At 36.9% G+C, this 18845-nt stretch overlaps 1 protein-coding gene across 8 annotated transcripts in view; it reads right to left on the bottom strand.

Annotated features, from left to right (window-relative positions):
- Window positions 1-18845, bottom strand: part of LOC122553753 (RNA-binding protein Nova-1) — a 276793-nt gene that overhangs the window by 100081 nt on the left and 157867 nt on the right. For all 8 annotated transcript variants that reach the window (XM_043698036.1, XM_043698035.1, XM_043698042.1 and 5 more), the window contains exon 3: window positions 4572-4738. In XM_043698036.1, the coding sequence (XP_043553971.1) occupies window positions 4572-4738 (167 nt within the window). The remainder of the gene's footprint in view (window positions 1-4571; window positions 4739-18845) is intronic.

Consider the following 18845-nt stretch of genomic DNA (forward strand, 5'->3'; position numbering starts at 1 on the left):
CAGGAATTAAATTACAAATTGACCAGAATTCCAGAAGACATTTTCAGAATTAAAACTTAACATCGATTATTTTACTATATATACATATATGTTGTATTTATTTGATATATTTTAAAAAGTTACTTTAAGCTTGGAAGAATTTCATCATCAGTATATCTGATTTTGTCAGAAATAAGCATTCAAATTATTTTTTGTTTGCCACTTTTCATGTGTTGAAGAAATGTTATTCAAAAAGATTAAAGGAAGACTGTCTGCAAAAGAATCCTATTTGGTGACCTCTAGAATGAGAAAATAACTGAGTCCCTTTTACAATTTAAAATATGTTCAGTGCAAATCTGTGCAAATGTGCACAAGTAATATTTGCACATTTTAAGAGTTAGGTAGCTTTGCTTTCAAAAATGTAAAGCTCCTAATATGTTACAGAGTTTGTGAAAAGTTCACATGGAGAATTAAAATGTTCCATTAATACTTAAAGAATACAAAACTACCTCAAAGAGCCATTTTGTGCATTCCATCTTTCACTTGTTCAAGCTGTTTTTTTGGATGGGGCGGTTTTTACAGGAGGCAGGGAGAAAGAGGTAGCAAAAAAAAACACACAGCTACAAACAGCATAAGTGGATCAACGAACCCTCTGACCCCTCTCCTGTCCTAAACAGGCAGTGAAGACGTTACAGCATAACTTACGTATAGAGTGAAAGAAAATAGAACAGATAAGATGTACAAGATTATAATGAGTAGTGCCATTTAAATTGGAATAAGAGAAAGTGGAAAACAAAGGAAGAAATAAATCTTCCTTGCATTAAGAAAACAATAATTCTTACAAGAATAAAAACATTCATTTCACAGAGGCAGACTTCACACAGATATAAAGTTTAACAGTCAAAACAAAAATCAATATTCAACTAAAACAGAAAACTTCTACATGAAACTAAAACAAAATGACAACAGTGACCAGGAGTCCACCAGACTGAGTGATTATTCCTTTGGACACAGCTCTTATCATACCAGGAGAATTGAGATGCCAGGCAATGCCTGTGCCCCTGTGAAAAGGAGCTTTAATGTGTTGGTATGCTATCCATTCAGCATGGGGCAAAGACAGCATTTAGTTATCTGATTAGACTGCGAGAAAACCATTCTCAAAGAAAAGCTGTCCATGTTTTGGCGTAGTAGCATATGTTTTAAGGTACAATTTGTGCAAACTTTTGTAGTACAATACATTCCTTTAAACATTTGCCTTGCCCCCTTTTCACTGTAGTTCTTTTAAAAATAGTTTGCCTATTTGTCTGAGACTCTCCCAGATTGGAAAATAAATCTCTTAAGCGCTGCTACACGAATCTGGGGAGAAATGAAGTGCTTTGCACTTGGAGTATGCACTTTCTTCCCTGCTATTCCAGTTGCTCTCTGACTACTAGAACTTGGCAAACCACACACCCCACTAGGACACTAGGATTATCTACTTACAACCTTGATGTGTAAAGACACTAAGACACCAACATGTGAATTTGGCAGCTTAATAATGGTGAAACATCAATGCTCTGTTCACAGACACTAAGGCCCAGATAAATCTAGTTGAATTTACATTGCATGAAAATATTTACTTAAATTTCCTTGGTTTCCTCCTTTATGCAACCAAACAGGTACTCTAATGGCCAGAGCAACACAGATTGGAGTTGCGCATCAGATCCATGTGGAATCCCCAATTCAGGTGAGTCACTGGGAATTGCCCAGGAAATTGACATTGTCTCCTCCACCAAGAACCCAAGAATCCATTAACGTCAGAGAATTCAGACATTTCCAAATCAGTTACACTTAGTAGCTTCCAGGAAATGTTAAAAGATTAAACATCTATTCTAACCCCTGGATAAGAGTTAATGTGACCCCTTAACTCACAACTGAGTTAACTCACCTACTTAATCCACTGTGTTCCCATTAGTAAATATTTGACATACCCATTTTCCTGTCGGTGAGGGAGATAAAGGGGGCAGGGAGTTACGGCTGACTGCAATTTGCACTTCCAAGGCTGACAAAGGCAACTGCATATGCTAAAGTGGAGCTGCCTTCAGTTAGATCCAACTTTCACAAGTGGGATATCCAAACTATAATGTGCACTTTAGACCGATCAGAAAAAGGCCCAAAGCTGCTGGTGTTCTTTGCAGAGGTGAGGTACTCTTCTGGACAGGTCCAAGGACATCTTTAGAAGAGATAAATTGTAATTAGGCTGAGTTTTCTGAAATTCAAATGTCCTTTGAGATTATTAAAAGTAGACATAAATGTGCATGAAAAGTTGATAAACTCTTTGAAATTGCGAAGCTGATTGTAACTGTCAAACTGTCAAGGAAGCTGTCAGTCTGTCAAGTGAAATGGAAAAGGGAGCTTTTGACACAGCTGTCAAACTCAACCAATATAAATGTCCTTGCCATTAAAATTTGAAACAACTGGCTGCATTGTAAAAGCAAATCAGGACTTACTGTTTCACTCTATCTGTTGACCTAAGTCTGAGAGTTATCATTTCAGCATTTGTGTCGCACATCTGATTTCACAACCTAGGGTGCCTGTCAATTCACAATTTTATTGACAGCTCTAAGTACTTACAAGTTTTTGGAGCAGGGCTATAAATTAAATGCTTACTTTTAATAGGCAATTACATAGCTGAATGAAGTTAACTGTAGCATTTTTTGTTGACATATGTGTTATTAACACAGTGAATTGATTAGTAGGCATTTGTAATATTATTTTATTTAATTTTAACAATGAGTCCTGAGTTCTGTCTATGGTGGACACTGAGTGAGTTGGCATGGGAGGTGTAAGAGCAAAGAATGGTAGGTGAGGAGGCATGCCTTGAAGCTGGATTGGGAATATCAACAGCAATGAAGTGGACAGAAAGGAATAGCTTGCCATGCAGGGTTTGAGGGGTAGGTAAGAAGTAGGACGTGAAATGGGTAGACATTGATGGGGCATGTGGTGAGAGGTGAGGACTGAATTTTGTTGTATTGTTTATGTTGAAGCCGGGTCAAAGTACTGGTGTGCTGAGGTCAGCCATTCTTTTGCTGAGCTCCACACCCAGCATCCCCTGAGGCTCTGTCCACATCCCTTCCAAGGGCTGCAGACCTAATTTTGATCTATAACTCACAACCCATAACCATGGGGATACCTTCCATAGGTTGGCAGAGCTGCAAAGCTTTTGCGACTCTGCAATCCTGACCCAGTAATGAACACTTAGGTCAAGGTTTTATTGCCAGTTTCACTTGGCTGATTGTTTTCTGGCTAAACAGGCACACAACTTGATTCTAGACTGCTATTACTCCAGTGAGAGCAACCAAGAATAAACCTTTCTTGTGGACGATGTTAATTGGCTCTATATGACGGCAAAAATGAGACTGGAAATGTCATATATGCAGAGCAGTAGCCACAATCTCATGTTCTTGTACGGCGGGACCAATACTAATTATCCAGTGAGCAGATTTTTCGTAAAACTAAGTTTTGAAATAAATAATTTGATACTGAAACTTTCCTGATCAGCATTCCTGTTTATGAGCTATAATTTACATTTATCTCCAAGAAATTAATTTAGAACCTGAATGCATTCAAAGTTTCAATATATTGTGATACTTGTTCTGATGTTACTTAAATCATGTACTAACAAAGAAAAGCTGATCTACAAATTAATCTCAAAATTCTCATTCGTAGCTTTTGTTTCAGAAAAACCTTTTGAAATTGGTAACTTGAAAATGTACCTTGATTTCACAGAGAAACCAGTGATGTTGAAGGCTGTAAAGGATTTCATTCATATTCAAGACCACAAAATGAATGATATTATGGTACCAAACAAAAATCCATGTAGGAACTAAACAGGAATCACAAATTTGAAAAATATCTTGTCCCAATTGCAGAACGGTCAGGAAAATGAAGGAACACTTATGGTAAATACAACTTGTATAACAAAGCTAAAGTAAATAATGCACACCTAACTTTATTGCTTCATGAAAACATAGTGATTTACATGATCATTAATCCCTGGACAAGCAGATGACATGCACATCTAAGCTACATGGAACAATATTTTCTCTTTCATCTAAAAAGGTTTTGTGTTTTCCCATATTTCTTCACACAGAAGTATTGCAGACAATCTTTCTTTAACAATATGCTTGGTTAGTAAAATTCTTACACCTTGAGAATTAGTTTAAAAATTCCCATTCTCAAAAAGTGGGCAAAAATAGTTCACCACGTGGCAGAAATATATCCTAGCTTTCTTTCAATTTCATAAAACTAAATTAATAATAACAGCCTGGAAGTCATGAGCACAGATTTGAAATGGTGGTGGGAGCTGGCCAAGTTATAGTCATTAATTGATCATCCAGTTTAAAACATGTGAAGCCAAAAAGGCTCCTTCATTACTCGATAACCGTCATTAATTTTGCAATCTCTTTGAACTGGCTTTTAATGTTATCCCTGCCATACTTTTACCAGCCACATGACAGTGGACTTGCTGCCATACCCCTCCTCCACCACCAAATGCACTTACTAATTCTATTTCAAAATAGCAGATATATTTTATGTTATTAATAGCTTACTTGTTTGATGCGATCCGGGTTCACGGTGGTCTGAGGCTGCAGGATGCTAACTGGTTCTGTCTTTGCCACATTCTGAGGCATTTCTCGTATCTTCTCTGCAATGAAGCTGTGAACAGCATTCAGAGCTTCAACTGTTCCCTGGATCAGGCAGACGCGCTCTGTTGTTCCTGAAATGTAACACAAAAAAAATCAAAGTGAAAAAAGAAACAAAGACAAGCTGTCTAGGTGTATGAAGACAATCAGTTCACTGTCAGTTGTTTGAAAATATATACACAAATATCTACAAGATTTTATTGACAGTTTTTATAAAACAACAGATAAAAAAAATTGGTTTTATTTCAGTAAATTTTCAAAAGGTATGCAGCATTATGTGTCAGATAAGAGCTTTGTGCACAAATAATGCCAAGTGAATTAAGGGGAATTTGGTCATGTGGGTAGAAAGATGGCCAGAAGGCAGAAAACAAAGGACATAGATAAAAGCATGTTTGATCATTTTTGACAATTAGAAATCCCTTTGTGGAATCGTGCAGAATTGGTGGGAAGATTCCTTGGTTGAGTATCAGCTCACTGAAATGGTTAGGAATGCTCCTTGCATAGAAACATGTTCTGGCAGGGACTCGAGCTCAGAGCTTCCAGCCCAGAGATAGGCATGCTACCACTCTGCCACAAGACATCCATATAGTTGTTATTTTTCAAAAAAAAAGTAAATAGTTTGGAAAATTAGCAGGTGACTGCTATGAGACTAAGTGGTTCACCTGGAAAATGCTCAGCCATGGTCAAATCATCTGTTCTATACTGGAAGGTTTCAAAATAATATTTGAACCTTGGTCAAACACAGAGAAACATATTGAATGAGTCATAAACATTGAGAGTACATATACTTTGAAGGAGAGACTGAGTTGGGAAGATGTTGATTGAGCTTCAACAGGGGCAGATTGTATATTAGACTGACTGGGAGTTTGGATGTAAATATCTTAGTTGGTTTTGCACACTTACAAATATGACTGCTAGGTGACAGAAATAATACTAATGCACACTGCAATGATAGGTAAGGTACAATGAATTATAAACATTTGGTCAGAAGCAGTGATGGAGAGACTTGGTGTTCATGTTGGATCCAATTTACATAAAAAGCAGGAACAGACACAAATTGACACTGGACAGATACCTGATAAATCAGTTGATAAACACACTACCCAGTAAGGAACTAGGCAGGTAGACCTGGATGGTCCATGTTCAGTCTCTATTCTGTGCTGAATTGATGCTTAGATAGCACAGGTTTAACCAACCTCGTTTTGATCCCCTTGGATTGGGAAAGGTGGGGTTGGGAAGTTGTGGGCATCAGGTGGGTAGGACTACTTATTGTTTGTAACTGCTGGAAAATACTCATTAATAGATGTTAGATGAGAACAGAATTGCACAATTACTGATTTGAAAATAAGTAAAATTTAGGTAAAGCAGACAAATGATCTGAGGAAGATAGTTCACAGAGACAGAACATCCCAAATATGAATATAAACATCTTGACTTGTAAAACACAGCAAAGTCTGACTTTCTATAGCAGTTTGTAATGAACTAACACTTCAGTTGAATAGGTCAAAGGAGAATAATTGAGATTACAACATACGTGCAGCAGAAATAACTCTGAATAAAATAAGAAAATAAATTTGGATTTATTGACAAATTTAAATGCAACTATAGCACATTTCTCGCAACAGTATTGTGCAGGAAATCCCCAACCACTGCGGGCTTCCCTGAAAGCGTAAATATTTTTCCACATCATAATCAACTGTCGTGAATTACTTAATTAAATTATGTAATCACTGTTCCACAACAATTCTGTATACACATAGAAGTTTTATACAACACACAAGTTGACTTTTCAAATCAGGCACAGGAACATGATGCCCAGATAATCCCAGCATTTTGTCTGTGATGTGATTGTGATATGTCAATATTGTACTGGGGCTGGAGGAATATACAGCACCAACAGCTACTGAAGTGGCAGGAGCTTCATGCAGACTATTAATAATAAAGGCAGTTGGCAGCCATGATGGCACTTGTCAATGCTTTACTGAGGACAGCAGGCAGCTCCTCAGAGGAGTAGCAGCCTCACCATGCATGGACGTGGTCAAATGGCTAAATCGAGAGCAAAAGTGCATGATCCAGCCCAGAGTCCCACAGCTCCGGACGTCTAACATATAACAAACTTTTACTGCTATGAACCCAACAGCTATGCACTATTGAAGTTGGAAACTGCAAAAAAAACTTATTTTTCTCTTAGATCTGTTTTCTAGAACTACTAAATGCTGCCACTTGAATTCATTCCTGATGCTGCCATCAAAGGCAGGTTTGAGCTTTCAATTATTCTGACATAAAGTGGGACAGAATTGAAGGGGAGACTGAGATTTAAATATGATTTGGAGATGCCAGTGTTGGACTGGGGTGGACAAAGTTAAAAATCACACAACACCAGGTTATAGTCCAACAAGTTTAATTGGAAGCACTAGCTTTCGAAGCACTGCTCCTTCATCAGATTTAAATGTGTCAGGATATTCATCAATGACATTTATTACTAACCAGAACAACTTAAAATATGGATATGATTCAAGCAGTTAAAAACATAAATATTAGAACTCAAGGTAGTTTTATGTTGGGAAGTCTCCAGGAAAGCTTGTGTTAAAATTTCAAGCACAAGCTCTCATCAATATCTTTACTATAAACAACAATAATTACCTCCAGAAATCATTTGTATGATTTCATTCAATGGTCTTCCATGATAAGTAATTCCATACATCCATTGGCCTTATTTATAAATATTTCAGCCTGAATTCCCTATTTATTCACAATTAAGAATTAATTTCAATTTTATCTAAATATTTTGTGAGAAATTTAGAGTTTTGGACAAATAAAAGTCAAACTTTGAAAAGATTGATAATGCTGTTCCAAATAAATCAAAACATATTTATCTAGTTACTCAACCTCAATTTTGAGTACTTTGATCCTATTTTAGTTCTTATCTTTTTCTGATGATGCTGTTACTATTCCCCCGAGGACAACTTTAAGAAGAACATTGATTAACTTTCAAGAAAGGGACTCAAGGGAGTCTTCAGATTGAAAGCATTAATTCTGTACTAAATGATGGCACGTGATATGGGTTGATCAATATAGCTAGCATAAGCATTCTACAGAAGGTCAATGGACAACATATGAAAACAAAACAAATATCATGTTACAGTCCCAGTGTTGAACCTAGACTAAAAGGCAGCATGTTAGAGAGGGGAGGAAAACAACACTTATGCAATATTCATGCATCTTTTCCTCTTGAATAAGGAAATGATATGAATGCTTGCATAAACTATTCAACAATGCAGTTAACTGTCTCATACAAGTTAATCTAGCTTTTTTCAAAAATAGCCCAACATAATTTTACATCTTTGCATTATTGAAGTAGTGTTATTTATCTCATCACATACCCATAAAACAATTTGTTGAGCAGAAAGTAATATCTAGAAAACATCAGCACTTTTAATATATTCATTTTACGTTAACAATGTATATGTAAAAATAACTCAAATTGATAATGGCTTTACTTACATTCAATGGGAATTATTAACCAAGTGGAGATATTCTAGCAATTAATACATTAGTTAAACCATTTGACATCTAATATACAACTAAGATTTCAGCAGAAATTCATACTATTAATAATTGTGAATTACAAAATATGGGATGCATTTTAACACCTGAAAAACAAATGGGTCAAGGTCTAGTCATATATTAAAAATTTAAAACACACCTCCATCCTGCTCTCTCCTGTGTTTAATGGCAAGGGGTAGGCAGCCAACCAGCTCACAGGAGATGGGTTGTGCAGTTAAATATGAATACGTGAACAGAAGTAGGCCATTCAGCCCATGTAGCTAACCTTGCCATTCTAGATTATAGGTAGTTATCTCCTTTATGTCACTTGCCTGCACTATTTCCATTTCACTTAATTTCCAGAAATCTATTGATTTTTGTCCTTAATCTGGTCAATAACCTGCCCTTCTGTGGCAGAGAATTCTAAAGATTCACCACCCTATGAGTAAAGAACTTTATTCTCATCTCAGTCTTAAATGGGCTGCCCTTTACCCTGAGATATATCCCTGATTCTCAAGTCATGAGCCAAGGAAATTTCATATTTTACCCACCCTGTCATGCCCTTTAAGAATCGTACAAGTTTTAGAGATTGTTTTAGAAGTGAATAACTCATTTACTTACATTATTCTCCATCTACCTTAGCCTGTGCTAGTTGTCTTTGAGCCTCTTACATGCTCCTTACAACTCATGTTTCTACCCAGTTTGATATCAGCAAATTTGGAAATATTGCAATTGGCCATACATCCAAATCATTTATGAAGATTGTGAACAATTGTAGTCTTAGCACTAACACTTGCAGTAACAGACTAGTAACAGCCTGCCATCCTGAAGATGACTTTATTTTTATTCTCTGCTTTCTGTCTATTGATTAAATACCGATCTAAATTAGTACAACTCCCGCCAATCCCATGCACTCTAATTTTATTTAGTGATCACCTGTGGTGGGACTCTCATCGAAAGACTTCTGAAAATCCAAATACATTATATCCACCAATTTTCCTTTGTCTATCCTTCAGGTTAACATCATCAAAAAAAACTCTAACAGGTTTGTCAAACATGACTTCCCTTTCAGCAATCCATGTTGACTTTGTTTTTGCCATTCTTTTCAACATGTTCACTTATCACATCCTTTATACTAACTATGCACGTCAAACTAACAAGTCTGTAATTCTCCACTCTCCCTCTTTCCCCTTTTTAAAATAGTGATTACATTTGCCACAGTTTAGACAGAAGGAACCTCGATTGAATCTATAGAATTATAAACGATAGTCTTTACTGTATCCACCATCTCTATTACTACTTCCTTCAACACTCTGGGATGAAGCTCATCTGGCCAGAAGATTTATCAACCTTCAGTGCAGCCAGTTATTTAAGTACTACCTCGTTAGTAAATACCAAATTCTTTTAGTTCTTCAGTGACACAAATCCTTTGGTCACTTAGTATTTGTCAGAAATGTTATGCATCTTTTTCAGAAATGACATAGACAAAGTATCTGTTTAGTTTCTCTACTATTTCCATGTTCTCTTCTGTAAATTATAAGACTCAGCCTTTAATTACTCAGCCTTTAAGATCCTCGCTGACTTGCATTTAATTCTCTTTTTACTTTCCTTAGTAGTCTTTTTGGCCACCTTTGCTGGGTCTTAAATTGGTCCAAATAGTCAGGCTTAGTATTATTTCTGGCATTCTCATTAGCTATTTCTTTTAGTTTAATGCAACCATTAATTGATTTTGTTAACCATTGTTGATTCAGCTTTCTATTTAGTTGACGTGCAGGAATATATATCAGTAGTAATGTTATGGTTTTATTTAAACAGTAGCTATTGTCTGCTTCCCACCAAATCTTTTAGCATGTTTTCCAAAGATAGCATAGTCAACCCGCTTGTCATACCCTCACAGTTTCCTTTGATGTTCAGATTTAAGACTCTAGCTTCAGATTGAACTATGACACATTCAAACTTCAGTAAAATTCTATTGTATATTGCTCACCATTTCCCCAAAGTGCCTTTACAGCAAGGTTATTAATTAGCTTTTTCTTAATACAATACACTAAATCCAAAATAAGCTGAAGCCTAGTTGGCTCCTCCACAGTGTTCAAGAAATCCATCTTGTATCATACTCCAAGACAAGCTGAAGACAACAAATGCTGGAGATCAGAGGGGGTCAAACAACATCCCTGGAGAGAGAGCAAGCTAACATTTTGAGTCTGAATGACTCGTCATCAGAGTTCTGATGAAGAGTCAGTTAGACTTGAAACATTAGCTTGCTCACTCTCCATGGATGCTGTCTGACCCCCTGTGATCTCCAGTATTCGTTGTCTTCAGTACAAATTCCAGCATCTGCAAGTAATTGTTTCTCCACAGTATTAGTGTTGACTTGGTTAATCCAGTTCATATGCAAAATGTAGTCACCAACTGTAACTATGCTATTCATGTTACATCTTTAATTTTCTGATTCCTAGCATCCCCAAGATTAGTATGGCAACTTGATATTATATAACAACTGCAACCAATGCCTCCACTTGCAGTATCATAGGTCCACACAAACTGATTCTACATCTTGATCCTTTGAGCAAAGATCCTTCCTTACTCATGGACTGGTGTCAACATTTATTAGATATGCTACCCACTTCTTTTCCCTTTTGTCTATTCCTCCTAAATGTAGAACACCCTTGGATAGTGCAACCCTAACCTCAGTCACCCTGTAGCTACATCTTTGTAATGGCAATCAAATCATAGCCACGTATTTTTTTAAAATCAATCAGTCCTAGAATGTTAATCCATATTTCTAGAGCAGGTGGGACTTAAAGTTCAATATTTTTGTGAATGTTATGTTCATTCAGGTAGAGCTCCTTTAATACAGCATTTTTAACATTATTCTCCATTTTTATCCTATTTGATGCTTGCCACGATTTCTGTCTGTCTTCTATTTTAATTATGCTGATAGTCTCTGGTTCAAACTGCTTTCAGATTTTATTTATTCAAGTGGCTGGCTGTTATTCCTGAACCTTGAAAACCTGACAGTCACAAGGAAGTGACGACATGAGTAAGAAAGGGGGCGAGTGCCGACATAAATTTGCCCTTTACTTTCCAGGCTCTCAGACTATCTGACACACCTTCCACTACAAGCATCAAGAAAAGTACCCATCATTCTTTACACCAATCATTTAATCTGACCCCCAACCAAGGTCAGGAATCAGATTCCCCAGTGATCAGGAGTTTCTCCAGGTATCAGGGATCCAACTCTTCCAGGATCAAAGTTCAGATCCAAGCATTCCTCTAGACTCTTCTAGAAGCTGGGTTAAGTTAGGAAGTCCTACCACTTAAACAAAGTGATCAGTTCCAAGCCATGAGCCAGCAATTGGTTTCCTCTGCTTTTTGGGCATAGTGGTCACTATTTTGACATCCCTGTAGCCATTGTGACTGAGGTAGTTAACACTCCCAATACCAGAGCAAGGTGAAATGCCAGATTTTGTGACAAATAGTTGGCCAGATACTGCAGCAGACCATCTTCAAATGCAACAAGATCTGGATAACATCCAGGTTTGGGTTCTCAAGTGGCAAGTAATGCTCATGCCAATCAGGGGCCAGGCAATGACCAAGTCCAACAAAAGAGAATCAATCCATTGTTCAGTGACACTCAATTGCATTACCATCACTGAATGCACCAATATTAACAGCACCATTGATTAGAAACTGAATTGGATTAACCAAGTAAATACAATGGCTCCAAGAGGAGATCAGAGGCCAGGTACACGGCAGTGAGTAACTCATTTCCTGACTTGCCAAAGCCTATCCACATCTACGAAGCACAAAATAGCAGTGAGGTGGAATACTCCCACCAGCCTAGATGAGTGCAGCTTCAACAACACTCAAGAAGCTTGACACTATTTAGGATACTGCTGCTCAGTTGATCAGCAACATATCCACAAACATTTACTCCCTTCCTTTACCAATGCTCAGTAGCAGTCTGTACCCTTTTTCAGATGTAATGCAGAAATTTGCCAAAGCATCTTAGATAGTGCTTTACATCCACCGCCATTTAGAAGGATAAAGGTAATGGATACTTGGGAATGCCATCATCTGCAAGCTCCTCTGCAAATCACTCACCATGCTGGCTTGGAAATGTATCGCCATTTCTTCAGTGTCATGGAGTCAAATTCCTGCAACTTCCTCCCTAATAATATTTTGTACCGAAACTAAATGAACTGCAGTGGTTGAATAATTCAGCTCATCACCACCTTCTTGAGGCAGCTAGGGATAGGCAATAAATGTTAGCAACACTCACAGTCCACAAATAAAAAAAATGTAAATAGAGAATTCCTTGATGCAGTAGCTCACATTTTGATGGTATAAAACATGGCTGTCACATTGTGAACCTCCTAATGTGTTGAAATGTTTGGTTTGAAATATTCAACATCAAGAACAATTTTCTAATTTAATGCGGAGTATGTCAATAGATGTATTTAGTAAGTTTGTGCTCTGTGAAATGTTTTATGTTGAACACACTTGAAAAGCATTTACACGTGAGATGTGAGAAACAACCTACAGAGGTAATTTTCCTTATTTTCCTTATTTTCACTAGCATATCAAGATTAATGACTGCCAAGAACTTTTGCTGCAAAGAAGCAAAAATGTAATTTACCAATTTGCCTTAGTGGTAGTTTAGAATCTAACCTGTGACTACTACTCTCCAGGAATGGTTATTTTCAGCTTTAAATTACAGCCTGACTGATGCTTTTGCAACCCTGTAGACCTTTCAAGTCCTCTGGAAGCTGTTTACATTTCCAGCACCATGACCCATTTTTAAATATAATTTTGGAGTACTAAAGTATCAAGGGTAGAATGTCACAGTAGTTCTCAGAAAATATGTTATGCACAGCTCTCAAAGATTTTAAGGAGGTCTGTGGCTCAGTAACAAGTGCTTTTCTCTGAGTTAGTAGCGCTGTGTTAAATCCTAACAGGTCGGGCACGTAAGGAACATTCATAAACAGTTCAAATAGGTAGATAAACAGCTGGTTAATCCTGCCAACATTTGCCCACAATTCCTCAAAGGGAAAAGGTGTATGTGAAAATAAAAATGATCCAAGATTTAGTAAACCACATTGATTTACTCACGGTCCTACCATCTTTTAATGTTTTAAAAAATATGTATCAAAACAGTAGAGTATCATGGACATCGAAATTCAATCAACCTCTGGGATCAGATGTGGCAACACATTTAACCAATCAAAATCACTCAGCAGATTGGAGACATGCAGCTAGAAATTTAAGCCATATTCACGACATATAGGCAAATGATAATGCTAATGGTGCGGCACTTGCCTCCAATAAAACAAATTAGCTGAACTTCCTATTTTGAATTTTTCTGAGATAGATAAAATTTTCCAGATCTCTGGAGAGAACTTGTTCACCTCACAAAATCTAATAAGGAGTCTTCCAAAGGTATGTATAACCTCAGAAGTGTTCTCAACAAAATAAATAAAATGGGCATTAAAAAAACAAGTTAATTTTAAAACATATCAGAAGCAGAGCAAGCCGCATCTCAAGTTAAAATATTATAATTGACTTGGGGGGGGGGTCTCATGATTCAGTGGTAATGTCCCCACTTCTGGGTCCAGAAGGTTCAAATCCCATCTCCTCCAAAAGACTTCTGAACAGATTCACTAAAAATATCTTAATTCATGAAGACAACAGGGACTCACTTATTGCTTATGAAGACTCCCCAGTATCATTTCTTTCAGAGATATTAATCGCATTCTGATCAGCCATGAGCATCATTATCTGTTTCTAAATTGCTGAACATTTGTTGCTTTACTGATGTCTGTACTACACCATCTAAAATGCTGTCAGAATGAAAACATGACAGCAGTTAATTCTTCCTTCATCAATCAGATTTTGGGTCTGTTATTAGCAACATCAGCACTCACTCAAGTCAGACAAGTCCACAAACAACTGGGTATCAGGTGGACACATTCCTTCCTTCAACAAATAGAAACAGTAATGTCGAGTTTAAGGTCAGATGGTTCAATAAAATTATCGGCAACCTATGCACTGATAGTAATAATAACAATAAAATACATTTATTCATTACAAATCAATCCACAGCACATACTCATTCACAGATAAGCAAAATATGGCAGATGTGAGAAATCAAAAATAAAAACAAAAAATGCTGGTAACATTTAATAGGTCTGGCAGCATCTGGGGAAACGGAAGAAAGCCATCAACGTGAAATGCTAATTCTGTTTCTCTCCCTATAGATGCTGGCAGACAGTCACTTTTCTTGGAAAAGGTAATCGCAAAAAAAACTGTATTGTTTAACTTTAAGTTATGTACATCAAACAGCTAATGTCAACTACTCAGCAAATTATCATTTCAGAACAAAAGTCTATGGAAATCTCTCACCTATAATCGTGGACAAAAATGGAACAACAAAATCATTGGCTGTTAGCCATTTTATTCTGTGCTATTACTCTTGCATCTGAATCAGAAGATTGTAGGATCAAGTTCCACCAACGGACACAGATCTTTCCTTGCAGCATTAGGGAATGGCTCCACTCAAACATGCCTGCTTTTTCGATCAGGTGTTAAACTAGGCGTACATTTGCTCTCTTTGAAAGGTCTTTTGGGTGGAATGTTCTCATTTTCACTTAAGTTGAGTCAGAGTCATGAAGCTGAGTCCACCAAGGTTTGCACAGCTTTTCTCATGCAGTCTTCTACTGTTCATTTCATTTGTTATGCAACTGAGGACTGCAGTGCCCTTATTGTGGAATCATGTAGTAAGAGAGGCAAACACACTCATCACTGTCAGGATCTTGCAGTGTTCTTGCCCCGGTTCAATATTTAAAAATCAGCTATACTGCCAGTTCAGACACTACAAGCCCAATGACTGCCCTCACACCATGGTACTCAACCATTATCACTGAGAATGTGAGCCCGAAAACAATGAGGCACACTCCCTACTTCATGGACAGGAACCCAGAAAGGTGTTAGTGGATAGAGTGGTGCAGAGGAGTGCTGGTCTTTACCCTACTGACCACTGCAGGAGACAACAGCAGCAGGTGCAGTAAATTTGTCTTTTTTTTTGTGAAGGAAGGTTGAGACAGAAGTAACAACTGGTCTGCTCAAATTCAATAAATTAAACAGCTTGGGAGGCCTTTTTTAAAAATTAGAATAATAGACGCAGCCTGAATGGGTGGCGTCAAGCTCCCACAGAACCAAGATTTTTAGTTTTAACCTTCAATAGCTGTTGCTAGGGTATTGAAGCTCAATGCGGAAGCTCTTATTTCGTTGTTCGAGCTAAAAAGCTAGGGTTCTCTTCTTGCTGCTAGAATTGCATGTGAGACAATCTATTTTACTAAATCTGTCTTTAACAAAGTTAAAAATCACACATAGGTTATAGTCCAACAGGTTTACTTGGAGTGCTTTCAGAGTGTTGCTCCTTCATCAGGTGGTTGTGGAGTTTATAGAGTTTATAGCCAAAGGAGTCCAGTATCATGGAGATATGATACAGTAAACAATCTTTGATTACAACTTTCATCTTTTATAATGGAATATGATGGTTTCTGCTCTTTGATATGTAAATCCCAGGGCTTCTTTTAAATTACATTCTCAAGTTAGCTCAGCTTTTTAAACAATAGGTGTGAAGTCTGTCTGTGTCAGACTGACCAACCCTCTGTATCATTTTACAGAGTTTTACATGGATTCATACAGTATTTGAATAAAATAAAATGTAAATCTGCAAAAACAAATTCACCTCATAAGCTTATATGTGTGTGCATGCAGGAGCAACAGATTGAGTGTGCATGTGAGTGTGGGAATGTGGGTGGAAGTGCACATGATAGAGTGTGTGTGTGTGTGTATAAGCTTGGTTAAGTATGTGTGTGTGTGGAGAGAGAGAGAGAGTGATGGGGTTCCAAGTAATGTGGTGTAAAAATAAAGTGTGTTTTGCTTAAAGTCTAATAGTTTGACCAAATGAATTGCATCTGGAATGCAACATCCTACACTTCCCTTTAAAATAAGAAAAAGTTATGGTCGAGGCTATCTTCTCAATATATTTTGACGATGTTTTGTCTTGTCTATAACATATAACACCTTCACATTCTTCCTAAAGTGTAGTGCTTGGAATTAGACACAATACCCAGATGAGGCTGAATCAGTGGCTTGTTAACATTTAATACAACTTCATTGCTTTCATATTCTATGCCTCTATTTTTATGAAATCCACATCCTCATGACTCTTGCTACTTTCTCAAAATGCCACATTACTTTTAATGATTCACCTGACTTGGGCATTGTACTCTATATAATATTGTTTATCCTTGTTCTTTATACCAAAATGCTTCACTTCACTCTTCTCCATGTTAAATTTCATATGTCACATGGTTGGCCTTTCCATCAACATTTGTCCCTTTGTAGTATGGCACTTTCTTCTTCAAGGTTCACAATACTTTTAAGTTTTTGTGCCATCTGTACATTTTGAAATTATGCCCTATACCCAATTTTGATCATTAATGTAGATCAGACAGAGCAGGAAACACCTGATAGACATCCCGTCGAGATTAATTGCCAAAACTAAAGCATTCACATTTCGGCATTTGCCTCAGTAATGACACATTTTGCTGGAATTGATTTAATTTTTATCTTCCTAGTAAAGTTTATGTCCCACAAATGACTTTACATAGGTCTCTGTTAAGTCCATTACAAACATGACCTACTCTCACGTACTTGTGATAAATCCTGCAAGCAGAGGTTTATTTATAAGGAAGTTTGCCACTGTGACAGCAATAAAGCAGTGAGATGCAAATTTGTGCAACGTACTCATTTCTGAATTTACAGCAACTGGTGAGAAAATGAAATACATTTTTAAAATTTCAGCTCATCTATAATGCGCCAGTGGTGAGAATATTTCCTATTAGTCAAGATCTGATGACATATAGATATCAATTGTAACATCAGGAAGGATTGAACCTCACAGCAGCCCACATGAAAGAAGTGTAAAGCCAAAAAGAAAGAGTTAACTAAGAATGCTCTCAATATCTTTTAATATCTTAAAGTTGCTTTAAATAACAAATAGGTTCTACAGCTATGGTAGCAGGGATAACATAAAGGATAGAGAATAACAATAACAAGCACATATTCCAAAATAGTGTCCACAAAGGTGTTAAGCTAACATAATGTGAAACAATTTTCAATATATTTTGTATGAGAACATTATTAATGTGCAGTCCATATGCAGTCCTATTGTTGTGTGTCATGTTGAAATTAGTATCTACTTCATATTACTGTAATTACAATTCTTTTAGGCTCCATTAGAGTTGAGCTTCTCTGCAGCATTTTTTTTTCAATATTAGGAAGCAACATTTCATTTGATCTCAAACTGATCTGAAACCCATTTAATCCAATGCGTTAGCACAAGTTTGAGTCTCCTGAAAGGAGCTCCGTACACCAGCATCTAAATTTACTTTCCACAATTAAGCTGAAAGGATAAATTACAGGTTTTTCAAATGACCTGAAGCCAACCTTATTCAAACCTGTTGTGATGATGTTTTTGGCATGAGTTCCATTAAAGCTGGACTTCTCAGTAGCCAACAGCGTATTCTATTTGGAGACACTCTCCATCATGCAGAAATTTCATTTGAAATGAATAATGTATGAATAACTTAATAGCTAGCACATATTAATACATTAACTATATCAGCAGAGCATTATTAAGACATGTACATTGTATGGCAACTACATTCTTTGGCAGTGGTATTGTGGATTGTCTAATATGTCAAAATATCTGCAACAGTTATTCATCAAATATTCAAAATCCATTGAATTACAAGATGCATTATTTAATTAAATGGTCTTTACCAAAATATTGCACACACATTATTTTTCCTTTATTTACAGCGGTTTTCGCTCTTTCCATCCAGTTTCTCTATCTTGCCAGACCAACACTGCTACTGTGGAGTTGTTGCTGCGTGCACCAGGGCAGTAGAATCCAGTAGGCTATTCCATCACAGCAAAATCACAACCAAAACCAATTAAGTCTGCTGAACAACGGATGGGTGGGACAAAGACAAAAGGAAGATCTGTGATAGGTGGAAAGGTTGAATGACAAAAGAGTAAATTTTTAATGCTGAAGGAAATAATGGTGGGCCAAGCAAAGGAACAAATAATGTGCCTAGAGCAAACATGCTCCTATTGTAAAGTGAAATTAAGAATAAAGTGAAACAAACCATGCGAAGAAAAGGTAACTGAAAAGATGGTTGAAGATTGAACTCAATATTCAGGCCTTAAGACTATAAAATGTGCTATTACTCATGCTTAACCTTCACTGGAAAATCAGGCAGGTTAAGGGAAACAGACGTTATGATGTATGCCAAATAAAGAATTAAAACAAGCCAAGGAAGCCCAGAGTTATGCTTGTACAGTGAAGGGAGATATTCTGCGAAGTGATCATTGAATCTGCATTTGGTCTCCTCAGTACAGAGGACTCTGCATTTCCGAGAGTAAATACAAGATATTAAACCGGAAATCACAGCTTTACATACAAAATGGGGACATGGGATAGCTTTGGCAAATAGAATTAAGGAGAATCCAAAGGGTTTTTACAAATATATTAAGGACAAAAGGGTAATGAGGGAG

The sequence above is a fragment of the Chiloscyllium plagiosum genome, chromosome 10, assembly GCF_004010195.1.
Source record: "Chiloscyllium plagiosum isolate BGI_BamShark_2017 chromosome 10, ASM401019v2, whole genome shotgun sequence".
NCBI classification, from domain to species: Eukaryota; Metazoa; Chordata; class Chondrichthyes; order Orectolobiformes; family Hemiscylliidae; genus Chiloscyllium; species Chiloscyllium plagiosum.